General features: G+C 50.0%; 1 protein-coding gene across 8 annotated transcripts; it reads right to left on the reverse strand.

The window, feature by feature from the left end:
* Positions 1-3,448: 3,448 nt before the first annotated feature.
* LOC100828099 lies at positions 3,449-10,994 on the reverse strand. 8 transcript variants are annotated; one of them, XR_002964928.1, is made up of 2 exons: positions 10,839-10,993; positions 3,449-4,034 (listed from the first exon to the last, which is right to left on the reverse strand). XR_002964928.1 is itself a non-coding variant. In XM_024461281.1 (2 exons), the coding sequence occupies exon 2, from the start codon at positions 4,825-4,827 to the stop codon at positions 3,727-3,729; it is 1,101 nt and encodes a 366-aa protein (XP_024317049.1). In that variant the 5' UTR covers positions 4,828-5,877; positions 10,839-10,992; the 3' UTR covers positions 3,449-3,726. The 8 variants fall into 8 exon arrangements, 7 of the variants coding, with proteins under 7 accessions (XP_024317049.1, XP_024317051.1, XP_024317050.1 ...); XM_024461281.1 differs by having other exon boundaries at positions 3,449-5,877; positions 10,839-10,992; XM_024461283.1 differs by having other exon boundaries at positions 3,449-5,386; positions 10,839-10,984.
* Between the last annotated feature and the right edge of the window lie 5,627 nt (positions 10,995-16,621).

The raw sequence follows: 16,621 nt of genomic DNA on the forward strand, positions 1-16,621 counted from the left end.
AGTGAGTATTAAGATGAATGGAAGTACTTCTCCTCTCTTCCATTAGAGATCGATAAGTAAACATTGGTTTAGGAGACTTTGACTTTATAAAATTTGGTCTCATGTATCTCTAGTCCTCGATGCATGCATATGGTATATGAATATCGTGCCCATAACTACAAATTTAAGGATGAAAACAACGCGCGCGCGCGCGCGTGTATGGAGCTGGAGGTTATCATGGACATATTTATTTGATGCATGAATCTCCTCCGGTCGATGTATCATCTGGGTGTTGCTTTCGTCCTTTAATTTCCCATTATGGAAACCCATTGTTATGTGAGCATTTTTGTAATACAAACAAACCACATTTATGACTAAGTTAATTATAGATCGTTCTTTCGTCTTTGGCTTTTTTTCTTGTTTCGACCTCGGTCGCATGTACATATATTTGGTTTTCTCCTTTTAATATTGCATGGTAGAGCTCCTGCCTTTCACGGCAAAAGAAATTATAGATCATTCGACTGCTCTCTCCGTAAGGAAGCCCGTCACTTGCACTTGCGCAATTTTGGCCCAGTTCTTTTGAGGCTGCTATGCAATGCATATAGACCAAGGGAGTCCACATGATTAGCATCGTTGATCGTACATGAATCCGTAACTTGAAGTGTCGTACGTGTAGATTTAGCTTTGAGACGTCGTACGTGTAGATTTAGCTTTGAGGGTTCTCTAGAAAGCTGCCCTCCTCTCCCCAACTTTCAGGACAAGCCACTCCTCAAATTTGATTAGACTTTCATCTAAAATAATTTGAAAGTCTAACCAAATTTGGGTGACAGATTCTCTAAAAAACTAGGTGAGGGGTCCTAAAACCCGAAAAGAACCCATATTTTATTTAACTAAAATGGGACAGTTATTTTACAGTTGTAACTTTAGTTTTAAAATGTACGATCATGGCTTTTTGTACGAAGAATGTATTTCTTGCTCGGCTCAGTCCTGATTAAAATATAACATTATTTTTGCGCAAAAAAATATAACATTTAGCTGTGGACTGAACGCCTCACAAGATTAATTGAAATATACTAAAAAGAAGCTGCCTGTGAAATATGTGGTCTTTTCTAATGCAAAGTATAGCCACATCTTAACAAATTAAAACAGGACAATTAATTTGGAACAAAGTGGAAGAATAACTAACGACAATTTATAGAGTGTGGTGGAAAAAAGATAAATAAAAGATAAGGTGTGAGTCTTTTCATGCCTAAGAGATAATATCTTCACAAGAAAGATATGACAACTTTTGTCGTTGTACCGGATTTCATCTTTTCTTCTAAGTTATTTAATTAATTTTATTTATATAAGCCTTATTTTCAAGATATGACACTAATTAAGAGATAACTTATTGCACAACATGTTTATAGTCGTCTCTAAATATCGTGAAACACATAAGAGAATGCAATCTTCTCTATCATTATACATGTCCGGCCATCTGCAATCCAAGCAGTGGCGGTGGCAAGTTGTGAGTTGTGTGGTCAATTGACTACACACATCCGGTCAAAAAAAAAAATTGACTACACATAGCTTTTAGACAAATCCTTTATATACAAACATAAATTATGATGAAGGTTTTATAAAATTGGTAAAAACACATGTAAATGACATCACGGATTTCAGATCCTGACACCGCCACTGAATCCAAGAATGCTACTTATACGGACGTTTAGAACTAAAAAACAAAATCAAAGCAAACAATTTTTTTCCGTGGTTATAGACTTTAGTGTACGAAGTGAAGAAGTTGGGATGTGGTTTAAACGAGTCAAATGGCAATATTGTGATATTAATGGATTGATCTAGAAGGATGTATAACCGGTAACAGGGGAATTCAATATCAGAAAATTTGCATAGGAAATGATCAAGGAGAGTGACACAGGGTTTTGTAGAGATTGATAAAACAATTACAAATATTTGAATGAAGTTGATAGTCCCGGACTCCAAGAAATTAAAGGTATATATTTACATGAATTGTGTGCTCACAAAGTTGCCCACGCGTGCAGAGAGTATATAGATCTAGGCGCGCCATAGATCTTTGCTTATAATGGAATACGGAGTATATCCTTTGTTTTTTGTTTACAGAAAGGCGGGATGAATTGTACGCCATGTACATGTTCCAGGCCTCCAGTCCAGTGAGTGCTTGACCGAATTAATTTCGCATGTACATGCACACGATGGCTCGCGTATTCGTTCATGCGTGCACATGGACTAATTCTAAGTTGATTAATACTGCAGCCGTCCTGAGCCAGGCTAACGATAAGCTGGCGCATGCGACGGGTGCAGCGGGCGAAACAACAAGATCATACATAGCCTCAGCTAAACCAAGGAAACGAATCTAGAACTGTTGTCATTTTTCAAGCATGTGGGTGACTATATCTCAGTTTGCTGAAGAAGAGTAGAAACTCTACTCCAAAACAAGCCCAAATATGGAGAGCTCCTCCACCAAATTTTCTGAAAATTAGTTGTGAATTGTGATGAAGCTTTCAAAACTCGACATGCAAAAAACCACCCAGTCATTTGCATTAAGAAGAAGAACTTCTCACGTAGGTCGAGAAATCCCCGAACCCTGTCCCACACCATACACAGCGGCACCGATGTCCGTGTGAGAGCGGGCGGGCCTTAGGTCTCTGATGGGGCTTTCAAGAGAGCACAAGTTCAAAGTTCAGGCGGATGGGGTTTTGTTGTAAAGAAATGAAGATGGCGGCTCGTCTGGAGCAGGGCACTTGCACGGCTTGGGTGATGCCCTTCGTGCTGAAGGTCAAGCAATCAGGCTGCCCTTCAAGCGCTCAAGCACGCATCTGCCAAATCTGGGCGTTTTAGACGAAGAAAGTTCATGAGTCTGTAGTCCTTTCTACAACTATTGTTAGTTATCTTGTCCCGCCAATATGAGCCTTTTTTCTGGACCTTTGTGCGCTTCTGAAAGCAGTTGACGAAGATGAAGCAAATCCAACCCATGCTTTATCTTCCGATTTTTGTGTCTACACAAATCCAACGCGGTTTTGCCCAGTACAAGCCAACACTATGCGCATATGTTATGAGAAAACGTTATATGTGCAGTTTGGGAATGCATTTTTTATGCATATATCCCCGGATATCCGACGTGGATAGGAATACCCCACAACTGTAAGCACAAGTGAGCATGAGCAGTCACACCAAACTGGAACAAAATTGCAGTCATGCGCACACAGTGCAAATTCATCAATTTGTTATTCCGATGCAGAAGGGCAAAGTAAATATTGTGTTTCCAGAAAGAAAAACCAGTTTTTTGGGGGTTCTATATCTCTAATCGAATAAATTAACCAGAAACAAAAACCACTTTAAGCTTTGTGCAACAAATAGTCATAAAACATACAAGCAAGCACTTCTCTTCCAACTTTCCATCACACTTGCAGCAAAACCGTTGATTGTTTTGCGAGGAACACAACCCATATTTAGTTTGTGATGAGAAACATCAATTAATCACATTGTTCTAGCCATCCTAGCTGGCAGTACAAAATTACATAACTTGGACATGATTGCATTAGCTAATATATATACGGTACATACCATCCTTCACAAAATAAAGACCACAACAGAGTTTGTTATATCGATCATACATATGAAATACGTGTACCAACAGCGGAAGTTCAGAAATATATAAAACATCAAATGCGATTTTAATTTCTCGAATGAAAGGAGATCCAGTGGGCGGCCTCAAAGCATTTGAATTCAAGGTGTCCCGTAAGAGTCTTCTCGATCCAGTATTCCAGCATGCGTAAGAAGAGTCCACAGGTGCGTGATGAACTCTCCTCCCCTTGTCAGCGTCTCCAGGTGTGCGGTGGCATCGCTTGATGGCGTGATGTATAGCATCATCTCTGCCCAGAACTCTGAAAGTATCTTCCATTGCAGCGCCGGTTCAGTGACCAACTCCATCAGCTGCCTCCCTAGCTGAGCGCCAATCACGATGAGGCTTTTGTCTTCCAGGCCAGCATCCAAGGACATCAAAGTGCGGTACCGCTGCTGCATTGACACATCACCTGCAAGCAGCACACTGGCTTCATCAACCAGTGCGTCAAATATAACTGTGGAATCATAGCTGTGATCTGGCAGCAGCTTTGGCGCAAATGCTACCAAGTATGCGCAATATTTTGACAAGGTGGAAGCGACCGAGGCGTGGGATCTCATCCCCCTGCCGTCTCCACGTTCATTGGGGAGTTGGTCTCCGAGTCCTACTCCTGCATCCAGTGCCTCATCACAGAGAGTTGTAGCAATGTGCCAGATCAATATGGTGTGGGTCACGGTTGGAAGACCAGTACATGCCCACAGGAATTGCTCAGCTCGATTGGCTCTCAGCGATGTGGCCCCATTCGTCAGCCGTCCAGAACTTCTGACCAACGAGTTTATCACTGCTTGCTTTAGCTCATTGGGCAGATTTTCAATGGCCTTCTTTGCACGGCCTTTTCTGGTCTCTTCAACAAGGCCGGCTGTCCGACGGCAGAGAGCATTCCATTTTCTTCGCGTACAACTGAATGTGTGCAGTAAAGAGTACTGCCCAACCTTATTCTCCCAGTGGCGAAAAGACTTCCAACTCACGATGAATGCAATTATCTTCTGAATCTTTTCATTGCTCTGCCATCTAGGCATCGTCACATACTTGGAAATCAAGTACACCTTGAACCAATCTGAAGCAATGTAAAAGTAGAGCTGCAATAGCTGCAGCATTGCAATTCCAAGCACTATTATCATGGTTACCAAAGCATCGTAGTTTCTTGTGCTGCTCCTGCCGACTGTTATTTCGTCTTGAGGTGCTCGGAAACGCTGGAAAAGCATATATGCCAGCCACAGGCAAAACGGTAATGACAATACAGGTAAAATGATGGCAGAAGAGCGCTCGTCGTGGCTAGCAAACAATACATAGTACTTTGTGTAGAAGAAGTCATGCACAAATCCTAGTTCCACCTCAATGACCCTGAAGGCTCGCTCATAAGTGTTATCACTGTAAAGTAGTGTTTGAACACGAAATCATGTGTCTTCTGAAGCTTTGATTCCGCGAGATCAAAGCCAGCGAACCTACGCTTGAGCATCTTGGACAGGGCCATGGAGAGGCAAATGTCTTTTAGTCTTGAGCTCTCTCGATACTGGTGATGTAGCAGCTTCGCGTTGCATTTCCAGATCTGTTCCACTGTGATTAACTTGGTCTCATCAGGCTTGAATCTGAACAAGTAGTCTGGCGGCTGGCATATTGTCCCAACATGTTCTCCAGTAACTATATAACTGTACCCGTGCATGTGTATGGGGTTTGGCACAACAGTGTTTTCCAGCTCGTGCTCATACCTCATGTAGTCTGCTACCCATTTTGTGTGGTCAGGAAGATGGTAAGATTTGCTTGCTGATCGAAAGGACTTCATTAGCGTTGAAGTAGTGTACATAGAAATTATGATTAAGAACCACAGTTGGATAGATAAATCGCGCTCCCCGTATGCACCTACTAGCCAACCAACCCAGAAGAACTGGACAAGCTGCTGGATGTATATCCTCTTCCAGTTATCATTATCATGCAAGCTATAGGCTGAGAGGGAGTCAACATTTCCTAGGATCAGCATCAAGCAAACGGCCCACACCGCGAATAAGCTACTGCCCACGTGGTAAGACTGCATCAATCCCATGGTGTAGCTCACCAAGGTGTACGAGACCGTGTAGGCTCCCCAAACAATGATCTTGACTGCCTCATGGCTGCACTGCCGACGGTACGAGCCGAGTACAAGGAGGAGGAACAAGACAACAATGCCGATGAGAACCAGTGCTTCAATGCGGATGAACTGGGATCTTGGGCTATTGATCCCCGTGGTGGTGCTCGCAATAACTCCCATGTCGACTTTGCTGTGTATGTGCGAATAGTACCGGCGGAAGATTCCGTGAAAAAAGGTGAATAAAGAGTAAAGGCTACAGGTTTTTCAAACAAAAAAAAGGGCTAAAGGCTACATCATAGACTCCTACAATAAAAGTGTATGATTTTTTAAATACATAAATATGTTTCATTAAAAGTTTTTCTCATGTACGAAACAATTTAAGATATTTATTTGACATGGCATAACTTTTTTTACATTTATGGGAACAATTTATTTGATATGGTAGAACATTTTTTTATATGTCCAAACTAATAGATATTAAGTGCATAATTTATTAAGAAAAGTATATTTTGGTCCTTCAATTGGCAGCGAAGTCTAGAAATGGTCCCTCAACTCAAAATGGAATACATTTGGTCCCTCAACTGGAAACATCGGATGCTTTTGGTCACTCTCCCGGATTTTGAATGGTTTTGACTCGACGTTGAGCGGTTTCCCTCCAAAATTTTCCACGTCGTATGCCTCGATGTCATTAGGTTCCTCCCTGAATGGTCCCTTAACTCAAAATTGTATACATTTGGTCCCTCAGCTATGCATTGTGGCATCCGGGAAAAAAATCTTAGGAAAAACCGTGCTGCGTGGAGTCGAAACCAGTCGAAAACTGAAAGAGGGACCGAAAGAATCCGGTTTTGCTAATTGAGTGACCAAATGTTGAGGGACCATTTCTAGACTTTGCTGCCAATTGAGAGACCAAAAATATACTTTTATCTACTCAATTTATTTGACATCTGGACATTTTTCTTAGAAGGTGAAATATCTGTCTTTTGACCGGGCTGTTTTAACTGATGTTTGTTTTTACATACAGAACAATTTATCTACTGATCTTCTTACAAGTTGTGTGAATATTTTTGTTTGAAAGAAAAGAAGTAGACCAGGACCCAACAATGATTTATTTTTAATGACAAACCAAATTTGTGTCTACAAGTTGAAAGAGCAAGGGCATGGCCAATGTTTGTCAAAACCAGGTGAAAGGAATATCTAGAGCCGACCTCTGCCTTTGGAGCATACCGGTGCTAAGAATTTTTTTGAAGACCCGGCTGAAGCAGATGGATCGGCTCCAGGCCCAAGTTGACTTCTAGTGGAGCCCAAGCTCGAGGCGCTCGGCCACAACCTTCTCCTCGTCTCGGATCTCCTGCTCTTCTCCCCGATCTCCCCCGACATCAGACTGCGCGGCAGCCGGACAGCGCCTCGTGATTTGGGTTATCTAGTCTGGGAGCTCGCCGGAGAGGGCATCGGGCGCGCGGGCCCGTCGAGGAGGCTCGGCGGGGGTCCGTCCGATGGCGGTGGGTAATCTTGGAGGAAGCGGTGGGGAAAGTGGTGCCTGCTGCCATTGGCTCCGCCACACGGCACCACGCGCAGCCTCCGAGAAGCGAGAGCTGCAGAGAGAGCCATCGGGAAGAAATCAGGTATGGGTGGAAGAAGCAGTTGAGATGGAGGTGGAGTAGATGGAGCGAATCGTAGTACAGAGAGAAGCCATCGGGAAGAAATCGGGAAAAGGACGAGGAAGAAGCAGTTAACTGGTTGAGGCTAGGTGGCTATCCGGCCGGGCTTTTCGGAAAAGGCCGAAAGCCCGGCGAGGCTGGCCTGTCTGTGCCTGACCCGGCACCAAGTTAAACGGGCCGGCCCGGCCTGAAGCACGGCCTATGCTGTGCCCGCGCCTCATCCTCAGGCCCGACGGGCCGGCCCGGCACAGCCTGATTAGTATTTTTTTTAAAGAAATGAATACTCTACCCCCTTCACAACACTAGGAATAAAAATGGCCGGCCTTAGAGCAACTTCAGCCCCCCCCTAAACGGGCTTGGGCGCTGGCGCGAAAATTTCGACCCAGCCGGTCTTTCTAATTTGTTTTTTTAGCCAGCACGGCCCAAAAAGTTAGCCGCCGACGGGCCAACCAACTCCGGCTCGTCCCGCAGCACCTCCTCGCCGGCGTTGCGCATCAAGGACAAGCCGGGGTCGTCCTCCTGCCGACGGGTGCCGGAGCCGCCTCGCGGCCATCTCCGCCTCGTCCAGCCAAAGCCGGAGCCGGAGTGGGCGCCAGAGCTGGATTACAGCCGCGTGACGCTCGAATGGTGCTAGGACGGCGACCCCTAAGAGTTCCTGCCATGACGAATGCCGAGGCCGAGGCATGGAGCTACAAGGAGGCGGCCGAGAAGAAGGCGGGGGAAGAGGCCGAAGCCGGAGGTGAAGGTGGAGCCGATCACCATCGACTCCGACGACGTCTACCTCGCCGACTTCAGTGACTAGTGTGGCCATTTTTTTTATTTTAGAATTATGTAATTAAAAACTTTATGTTTAATTAAGTTTCATCGAGTTTAGTTAAATTTCACCTACTTCATTTAATGGGGGAGTTGGTATTGGGGGGGCGCGGCTGGATCACGACGGAACCAAAAATAATTCCGCCGACGCCCCCCCAAACGGGGGCGCTGAACGCCAAATGGGGGACGCGGCTGGAGATGCTCATAGCACTCGAACTCACGACCTCCCCTTCAATTCCCCCACTTGCAGACCACCAAGCCACGCTGTCTTTTAGGATTAGTGTACAACGCAAAACCCTTTTGACCATTCTTTGCGGCTAGCATAAGAAAAATAAGGCTATCGGGCTGCTGGTTTCCAAAGGCTCTTCTCCAGGCCCGTCAGGCTTTTCGGGCCCGGGGCGGCCCGACTGTGCTTGGTGCCGCGCCTGGGCCTTGGGATGAGAATTTGGTGCCGGCCCGGCCCGGCCCCTGTATTGTCGGGCTTGAGGGGCCCGGGCCCGGGCTAGGCCCATTCAGTTGGTCCCAGGCCTATGCCGGGCCGGGCCGGCCTGATAGCCACCTATAGTTGAGATGAGGAAAATAGGATGTGGAAAATGAACTGACCGGTGGGGCTAGTTTTTTGCAGAGAGTATGTTTTAAACCCTAAGATCGACGGCCTGAATAAATTTAACCTCTCAATCCCTCAAATCATCCCAATCAATTCTAATTTTGAAATATCCAGAAAAAGAAAATCTAATTTTGAAATTATATAGCATGCTAGGAAATTAGAGGGTGAACGTTTAGTTACGTGGTGTGGCAATTTTAGTTATGTGGGGACGGCAACTTTAATATGTGAAGGTGCCAACTCTAGTTCTGTGTGGATAGCAACTTTCCCATCGCGCCGAAAGGCAAGGGATGTTCCGTTCCAAAAGAAACTTGCTACTCTAGTCATGGTTACGCGGACCGAGGTCAGGCAGCAAGGCTGGGGAGACACAAGAGGACGTTTTGGGTACGGATAGAGGAAACCAGCAAGCCTGGGATGAACCAGGTTAATCCTTCTAGCAATTTCACAGCCGAACGAGATTTCCATAACTAGTGTCAATGATACTTCGAGGTTTATAAAGTCATGGTGATGATCTCAAGGGTTTGAAGATTGAATTCTAACTCAGATCAATTTCTTCCATAAGGCGAGACTTTAACTTCTTTGTAGACCCGGTACTAGTTTTTTAGTCCGCACTGCAGCACATTTCAGTTTTATAGACTCGGTACTAGTATTTGATCTAGGGTCGATCCACACTAGTCATGCCCTAAGAACCCAAGTTCGGCTCTACAAGGACTTGAACCTAGGTACTGGGATTGTGCAAACACAATCTGTCAGCCAAATTAACTTTGTATTGGGTACATATGAACATTTTGTGTAGCATGTAAGACCATCTCCATCTCCATATTTCATTTTTATAAAGTTTTTGAATATGTATTCAGAATTTGAAGTCTTAAATAGTCCATTTTAAACCTTGTTGCAGAGGTCGTCGATATCAAACCCTGATCTTCAAATCCCTGAATTTGGCGCCCTGTCCTCCTTAATCACAGTCTGTATACGCCAAAACGGTGTTTCCAAACAGGGAATTGTGACGTGGCGTGCACGTCGGGCGAGTGGGTCCCAGCCAAGTCAATTAGCGGGATTGATTGGTCTCCTCTACTATCGAACCCGCAGCTTCTCGGACTGGGATCAGGTGCCCTGCCAGAGACAGGTCACGCCGTGCCCTGACTCCTAGAATCCACCGTCAATCTGCGTCCAGTAGCCAATGATGCATTGTGTCTGGTTTGTCGTGGAGGCAGACCAATGTGACCATGAAAAACCACAGGGATAAAAAGGGCGAGACGGACGGTTTTATAGAGGCATCAGGAAGCTCTCGTTCGCGCGCCGTCGGAGCTCCATCCCGTCCCTTTCCCTCGACAACGGCAGCAGCAGAGCCAAACCTTGCGAAGTGTTTCCTGCCCTTGTTTTTTGACAGCACAAGTGCCTCCCATGGGGAGTGAATCCCTGCTGACCGTCAGATTTGAATGAGCGGTGGATATAGGGGAGAAGGGCACGCCGTGCCCTGCCACTGGCAGGACACTGGATCTTACGCCCCCTAAACTCTTCGTACCAGACAACCATTTAAGGTTTTTAGTGTTTTTCAATTTGGAGTAAATAATACTCCCTCTGATTCTGAATTTTTGACTCAAATTTGCCTAAATATGAATGTATTTATTTTTAAAAAGCGTCTACATACATATAATATCTCGAAAACAATTTAGAATCGGAGGGAGTAAACTTAGAAGACATCCCAAAAAGTATAGTACCAAACAAACATGGACTAAATCGCACAATCGACGCCGCTCAAACGCCTAATTAGCTAGAGCGCCCCAATACGTCTTTCGGGCGGAGCATACGGGGGTGCATGTGCTCTACCTATACAGCCAAACCGGTGGCTGACCATGGAAACTCCCGGTTGTCTCGAGCAAGGAAAGGAGCTCTATATATATTCAGCAGATCCAGGTTCGGTACAAGAAGAAATATATCAGGCGAAGCAGAAAAAAGGAAAAATACGGAGTAATTTTGTTTGATGGTAAAAAAAACACCATAAATCTGATATGCGAGGAGAAGGAAAAAACACAATTAATGATCTGTAAAGTTGTATAGTTCGTACGGACGCACCTCTAGTTCTGGACGCACTAGACAGTAGACAGAGCAGCTAGCGATAGTGGTGTCGACCAACAATGGCAGTTAATAATAACAGAGGGAGAAAGTACGTGGGTAATTCAGTCACGTACTGATGTGTGTACCCCTCGAGCCTTACCTCTATGTCTTTGTATCTACGGGGTATACATCCAAAATTGTAAGACTTGACTCGCGAAATTCTATCCAAAACAATGAGACTGGCATCGAAAATGTTTTTTTTTTCACTAGCTAATCGTTTTTCCTGAAATGAATTTGCATTGGCTTGGCGTGGCGGCCATCATCGCTGCAGCGATGGCGTGCATAAATCCGAATGAGAAAGAGAGAGGCTCCGGCTCTTTCTTCCCGCGTTCTACGGCACGTCACGATCTTTTAGTTGTCCGTGGTGAAGCAGGGCCTTCCTACTTTGGACCTCTTGCTGCTCTTCCACAGCTCATTGGCCCGTCCCAGCTGGCCACCCAAATTATACCTCGGTTCACAAAGACACGTAAATCTGAGATGTCTCTAGCCGTTAATTTGCACAGATGCACACTCGCCATGGTTCTGGTTAGAGGCGTTGAACCCGGTTTGGACCCTGTGGGCAAAATCTAAGTACTGCTATACTACTCTCTCCTCCGGACGGCACCCAACGGATTCGGGTACGGGTACAGCTCTACCATACCCATACCCGACGACCGTACCTGAAACCGCTACCCGTACCCGTGGCCGGGTATGAAATTTTACCATACCCGACCCGCTGGAACCTAAAAAAAAATCATTATTTCACAGCAGCATTCAACAACACAAGCCGGATTAACCACGGAAAAATTACAAAATTCAATCGAGCCGTTCCTTTTTTACCCTCAACACCCACGTCTGATTTGCGAAGGTCTCCACCAGAAGAGTTTACATTACAAGTCGGACTCCCAATGAGAAGGACAATATCTGGCATGGACCGATGCTTACAGGTCACTTTGCTCGCCGGCACGGACGCAATCACGAATAGCATCGGCTCGTGACCGCGACCGGATCAGCACCGGCAGCACACGTGTCCAAGGCGGTGGCATCAGCGGCCCGCGCTCGGCGGCGTTGGTGGCGGCGAGCGATGGCGGCGGCGGCGGCATCAGTGGCCCGCGCTCGGCGGCGTTGGCGGCGGCGGCATCAGCGGTCCACGCTCGGCGGCAGCGGCGGACGACGAGGCGTGGCGGCGGGGCGCGGGGCGTTGAACTTGTGGAGGAGGCGGGGGCACGTGACGACGTGCTGGTGGAGGCGGCCGGGTCGCAGGCTGGCGGGCCGTGGAGGAGGCCAGAGGCAGGGGCGTGGCCGTGCGACGGCACGATGCGTGGAGGACAGGAGTAAGGTGGCGGCGCGCGGACAGGGGAATAGGGGACGTGAGGAATTAGGGTTAGGTCTTGGGCTATTTATATGTACGAAAATGTTGTAGGCTGGGCCTTAGACAAAGTGTATTGGGCCTACTGCACTGTGCTAGGTGCGGGTAGACAGGTAAACGGGTTCGGGTAGTCCAATACCATATCCGTACCCGTCATACCCATCAGGTACAGGATTTTACCATTTACATACCGCGGGTATTTTTTCTTACCATACCATACGGGTAAATACCCGTCGGTATGTGGGTATCGGGTACCCATTGGCATCCGGACTGTCGTAGCACGGGGCTCTGACACCGGGGATGCGCGAGCACCCCCTTTCAGGTTCGGCAGTGGACTGTGGGGATCGCTCCGGCGATCGCCGGCGGGACCAATGCAAAGCGTGCGAGCACGATGAATGTAAGAACACTTTTTACCCAGGTTCGGGCCACCCTGAGGTGTAAAACCCTACGCCCTGCTTCTTTTTTATTAGCCAGGGAACTGGGGTTTTACAGGTTGCCGGGGGGAGTCCCCGGGTGCTCTCTCTTTTCGGCTAAGTACCGCTTGCTACTTTGGGCTATTACTAGTAGTGAACTGAGGACTGGTCCAACCCCTTTGACCCTAACCTTCCCATTGAACACGCGTGGTTAAGGCCACGTCCTGCATTATCCCCTCTTGGGGCGTAATTATCCCAGCGCACCCGTAGGGTGCGGATACGACCGTTGCTCGGCATCGGGCCGTAAAACTCCGCCGCTGCGCTAGGGGACAAACACTTAGCTCCCCTGCTTTTCCCCGCCAGCGCCGACCACCAGGAAAACGACTTCCGGATGTTCGCGCGCTTCATCCTTGCTGGGCTGGTACCCCCGTACTCCCTGTTCCTCCACGCACTCATGGAGGCGTACCAGCTTTGGGTGGCGCAGCTCCACCCCACTTCCCTCTTTCTCCTCGCCGTCTTCCAGTTCCTCTGCGAGGCGTTCGTCGGAGTAATGCTGTCAGTGGCGTTATTCCGGCACTACTTTTACCCCCGCATCGAGCAAGCGGGGGAGATGTCATCAGGGGTGGTGTTTTGCGCTCACGACCGGATGAAATCAGAGTTCATCGTCCGGTCGGAGAAGAAGATAAAGAAGGAGTGGCGGGCGGACTGGGTCTGGGTCCGCGTGGAGGAACCCGAAGAGTTCATCTTCACGCCCACTGAGCTGCCGGTGCCCAACGACACCTGGCGGAACCGCTACGACCGCGACGCCGAGCTCCTCCCCATCGTCGCGAAGATCAAGGCCCTGCGTCTAGTAGGGCTCACTGATCTCGACGGAGCGCGCGCCTACATCAGCCGGCGCATCGCGCAGCTGCAGCTTCGCTCCCGCCCCGCGTGGATGTACACAGGGTCCAAGGACAGGACATGCCTTCACCAAGGGAGCGTGGATCCGGGGGGCATCCAGGCGTGGGTAAGGGGATCACCGGCGAGGACGCCCCTGTGACGGAGCTGCCGCCAGGGGTTTTCTCCCTCCACGCCGGCGTCCCGGAGCTGCATGACATCATCGCCGCCCACCCGCTCTGCAACGAGTCGGGGCTGATGGTCGACTCCCCTGCTCGGACCCCGCGCCCTCCTCCGCCTGCACCCCGCGGGAAGCGGGTGCTTGAGGAGAGCGGGGAAGAGTTGGAGGTCAGCTGGCTCGACATCGCATTCTCCTCCGACGAGGCGGACCGGGTCGCCGGGACCCAGGCGGTCGTCCCTGTGGCGGACGAGGATGACAAAGACGACGACGCGCCCCTGATCTTACGAAGGTGAAGTGGCCGCTGGCGCGGCGGTTGCCTCGGCGGCGCCCAGGGCTGTGGCAACCCCCCGGGCGCCCACGGCCCCGCCGAAGCAGGGGCTCTTCCGGGGGTTTGAGTTCAAGCTCAATCCCCCGAAGGACGGCACCCCGTCTGGAGCAGGCAAGCGGGGGAGAGCCGACTCGCCGCCCGCGGCAGGCGGCCTGGCGACAGGGGCCGGAGTTGGAGGGGAGGAGGCTCCTCCCGCAAGTTCATCGGCCCCGCAAGGTACTTGCTTGGAGCTCCCTTGCGTCCATTGCTGGGCAACCTACCTTTTTGTTGAACTCTAACCCCTATCTTTGTCGCAGTCCCGACGGTGCCCGCAGCGGGGGCATGCGCCGTGGTGGTTGACCTCGGCTCTAAAGCTGAGGATGTGGGGACGAGGGAGGAGCCGGAAGGGGCTCCTGCGCCTAGCTCCCCTGCGGCGGACGCGACGGTGGCGGCGCCCGCCGTCGCTATCGAGGCGCAGCTCGTCAGCGCGCCCATGCCACGCAGGCCGGGGACGCGGATCCCGCGGTCACCTCGCAGGAGGCGGCTCCTGCCGAGGAAATGGCAGCTCCTCCATCCCCGCAACCCGCGGGCGCAGGTGTGGAGGATGTTGCGGCGGGGGAGCGATAGGCTCGGCTGCAAGCGGATGATGCCCGCCTCGGCCAAACAGTTGTGGCGGGGGCCTCATCGTCATCTGCAGCTGCTCTCAGCCCGGACTCCGGCGTACTCACCGGGCCGACTTGGGACCCAATCATCTGGGACCCGAGCATCTACGACCAAGGGCACCAGCTTCTCGACACGATCAAGGAGCAGCAGCTGGCGTTCATCACCTCCTTGAACCAGGTCACCTCCTTCAACCAGGTGAGGGAGCGCCACGAACTCGTGAAGGGCCAACTTGGCGAAGTGCGGCAGGCCATCGAGAGGGAGCGGCAGGAACTCTCCCGGCTGCGGGAGGAAGTGCGCCTAGCCCGGCAGGCCAAGGATGAAGCCGCAGCGCCAGTCATCCTGGAGGCGGAGCTCCACCGGCAGCTGGAGGCCCAGCGCACCGAGCACCGGCAGGCCCTGGACTCGCTGGCCGAGGCGCACGCGAAGGCCGGGAAGGAGCACGAGGAGGTGCTTGCTACAGCCCAGGCTCGCCTCGACGAGAAGAGCGAGCTGGTCTGCAGCTACCTCTCCCAGCTCCAGGGGCTGCGCACCAAGGTGGAGGAGCAGGCTAAGGCGGCGGAGGACGCGGCAGCGGCGTTGGTCCAATGGGAGAAGGAGCTCAACTCCGCTAGGGAGAAGAGCGCCCAGCTCGACTCCGCGCTGGCAGCCTCCCGGGAGGAGCTCGTCAAGGCCGGCGAGGACAATGTGGCTAAGGCCAAGGAGATCGCGCGGCAGGTGGACCTCGTGCACAAGGGCAAGCACGCTGTGACGCTAGCGCGTAGCAACCATGCCACGCTGTTGGAGCAGCGCCAGAGGGAGACCTTGAAGCTGCTCGAGATCGCCAAGGCGGTGCGCGACCTGCTGCCGCGATTCGAGCTGCAGGCCGTGCAGGTGGACGGCACGGACATCAGCACGTTGATCCCGTTCTTCTCTGACCTGGTGGAGAAGCTCGGGGCGCTCGACGTGTGGATCTCCAAGTTCTGCGACCAGGAGATCGTCACGTGCGCAAGGGACATTGCCGGGACGATCCTCCCCCGGGTACACCTCCACCACCCGGACTTCCCCTTCGAGACGCTGCTGGACACTTGGTCCGACAGCGAGGACGGCCCTACCCACTGCCAGGAAGTGAGCAGGTCGTTGACGAGGTGGTAAACCGGATGCAGAGGAAGCCAGAGCTCGAGCCAGAGCCCCCAGCGGGAGACGCCGGCAACTAGTCGCCGCAGCTTCCTGCCGGTCCTCGTTTACCTTTACGTTTTTGTAACATCCCAACTTTTACAAATTTTGCATCATGCATTTGCACTCATAAGCATCATGCCATTTATGCACTTTGAGCAATATAGACCATTTTCGAAAAGTTAAAAATCCTTTTTATTTAGCCTTTACTTTCTAAATCTTCTTGTTTCGTCTGGAATTTCTCAACCCATGAGGGTTTAACCATTATAAAGGGATTTATTGCATCAAGATAAGCTACCACATAATTTTTGGAAATTGATTTGGAGTTGAAAAACTATTTATTCCTAAATATTATTGCATTAGAGGCAACTATTTTAAGCAAAACTATTTTTAAAAAAAATTCTTTTGGAAGGAATCCAGCCCCAGATGCTATAGCATTGAAGGATAGGATTTTACAATTTTTCTGGAATTTATTTGGAGTTATTTGGAGTTACAAATCAAAAGTTAGGAGGGAAAAACAGAAAAAGAAAAAGAGAACCAGCCCAGCCTGCAGCCCGCCCAGCCCAGCGCCGCCGCCCGCAGCCAACGGACGCTGCCAGGTGGGACCCACCTGTCAGGTCGTCTTGAAGCTCCGGCCGCGAATCTTGCGAGCGCCGTCTTTATGCCTCGCCTTCTTTGCGCAATTTAGAGCACGGCATTAAGATCACTCTCGCGTCACTATAAAAGGACCCCCTCCCTCTCTCATTTCCCCCGCACACCCTCGCTCAACCCCGCGCCCACGCCGTCTAATTGCTCGCCGAA

Source organism: Brachypodium distachyon, chromosome 3 (genome assembly GCF_000005505.3).
Source record: "Brachypodium distachyon strain Bd21 chromosome 3, Brachypodium_distachyon_v3.0, whole genome shotgun sequence".
In the NCBI taxonomy this organism is placed as follows: domain Eukaryota; kingdom Viridiplantae; phylum Streptophyta; class Magnoliopsida; order Poales; family Poaceae; genus Brachypodium; species Brachypodium distachyon.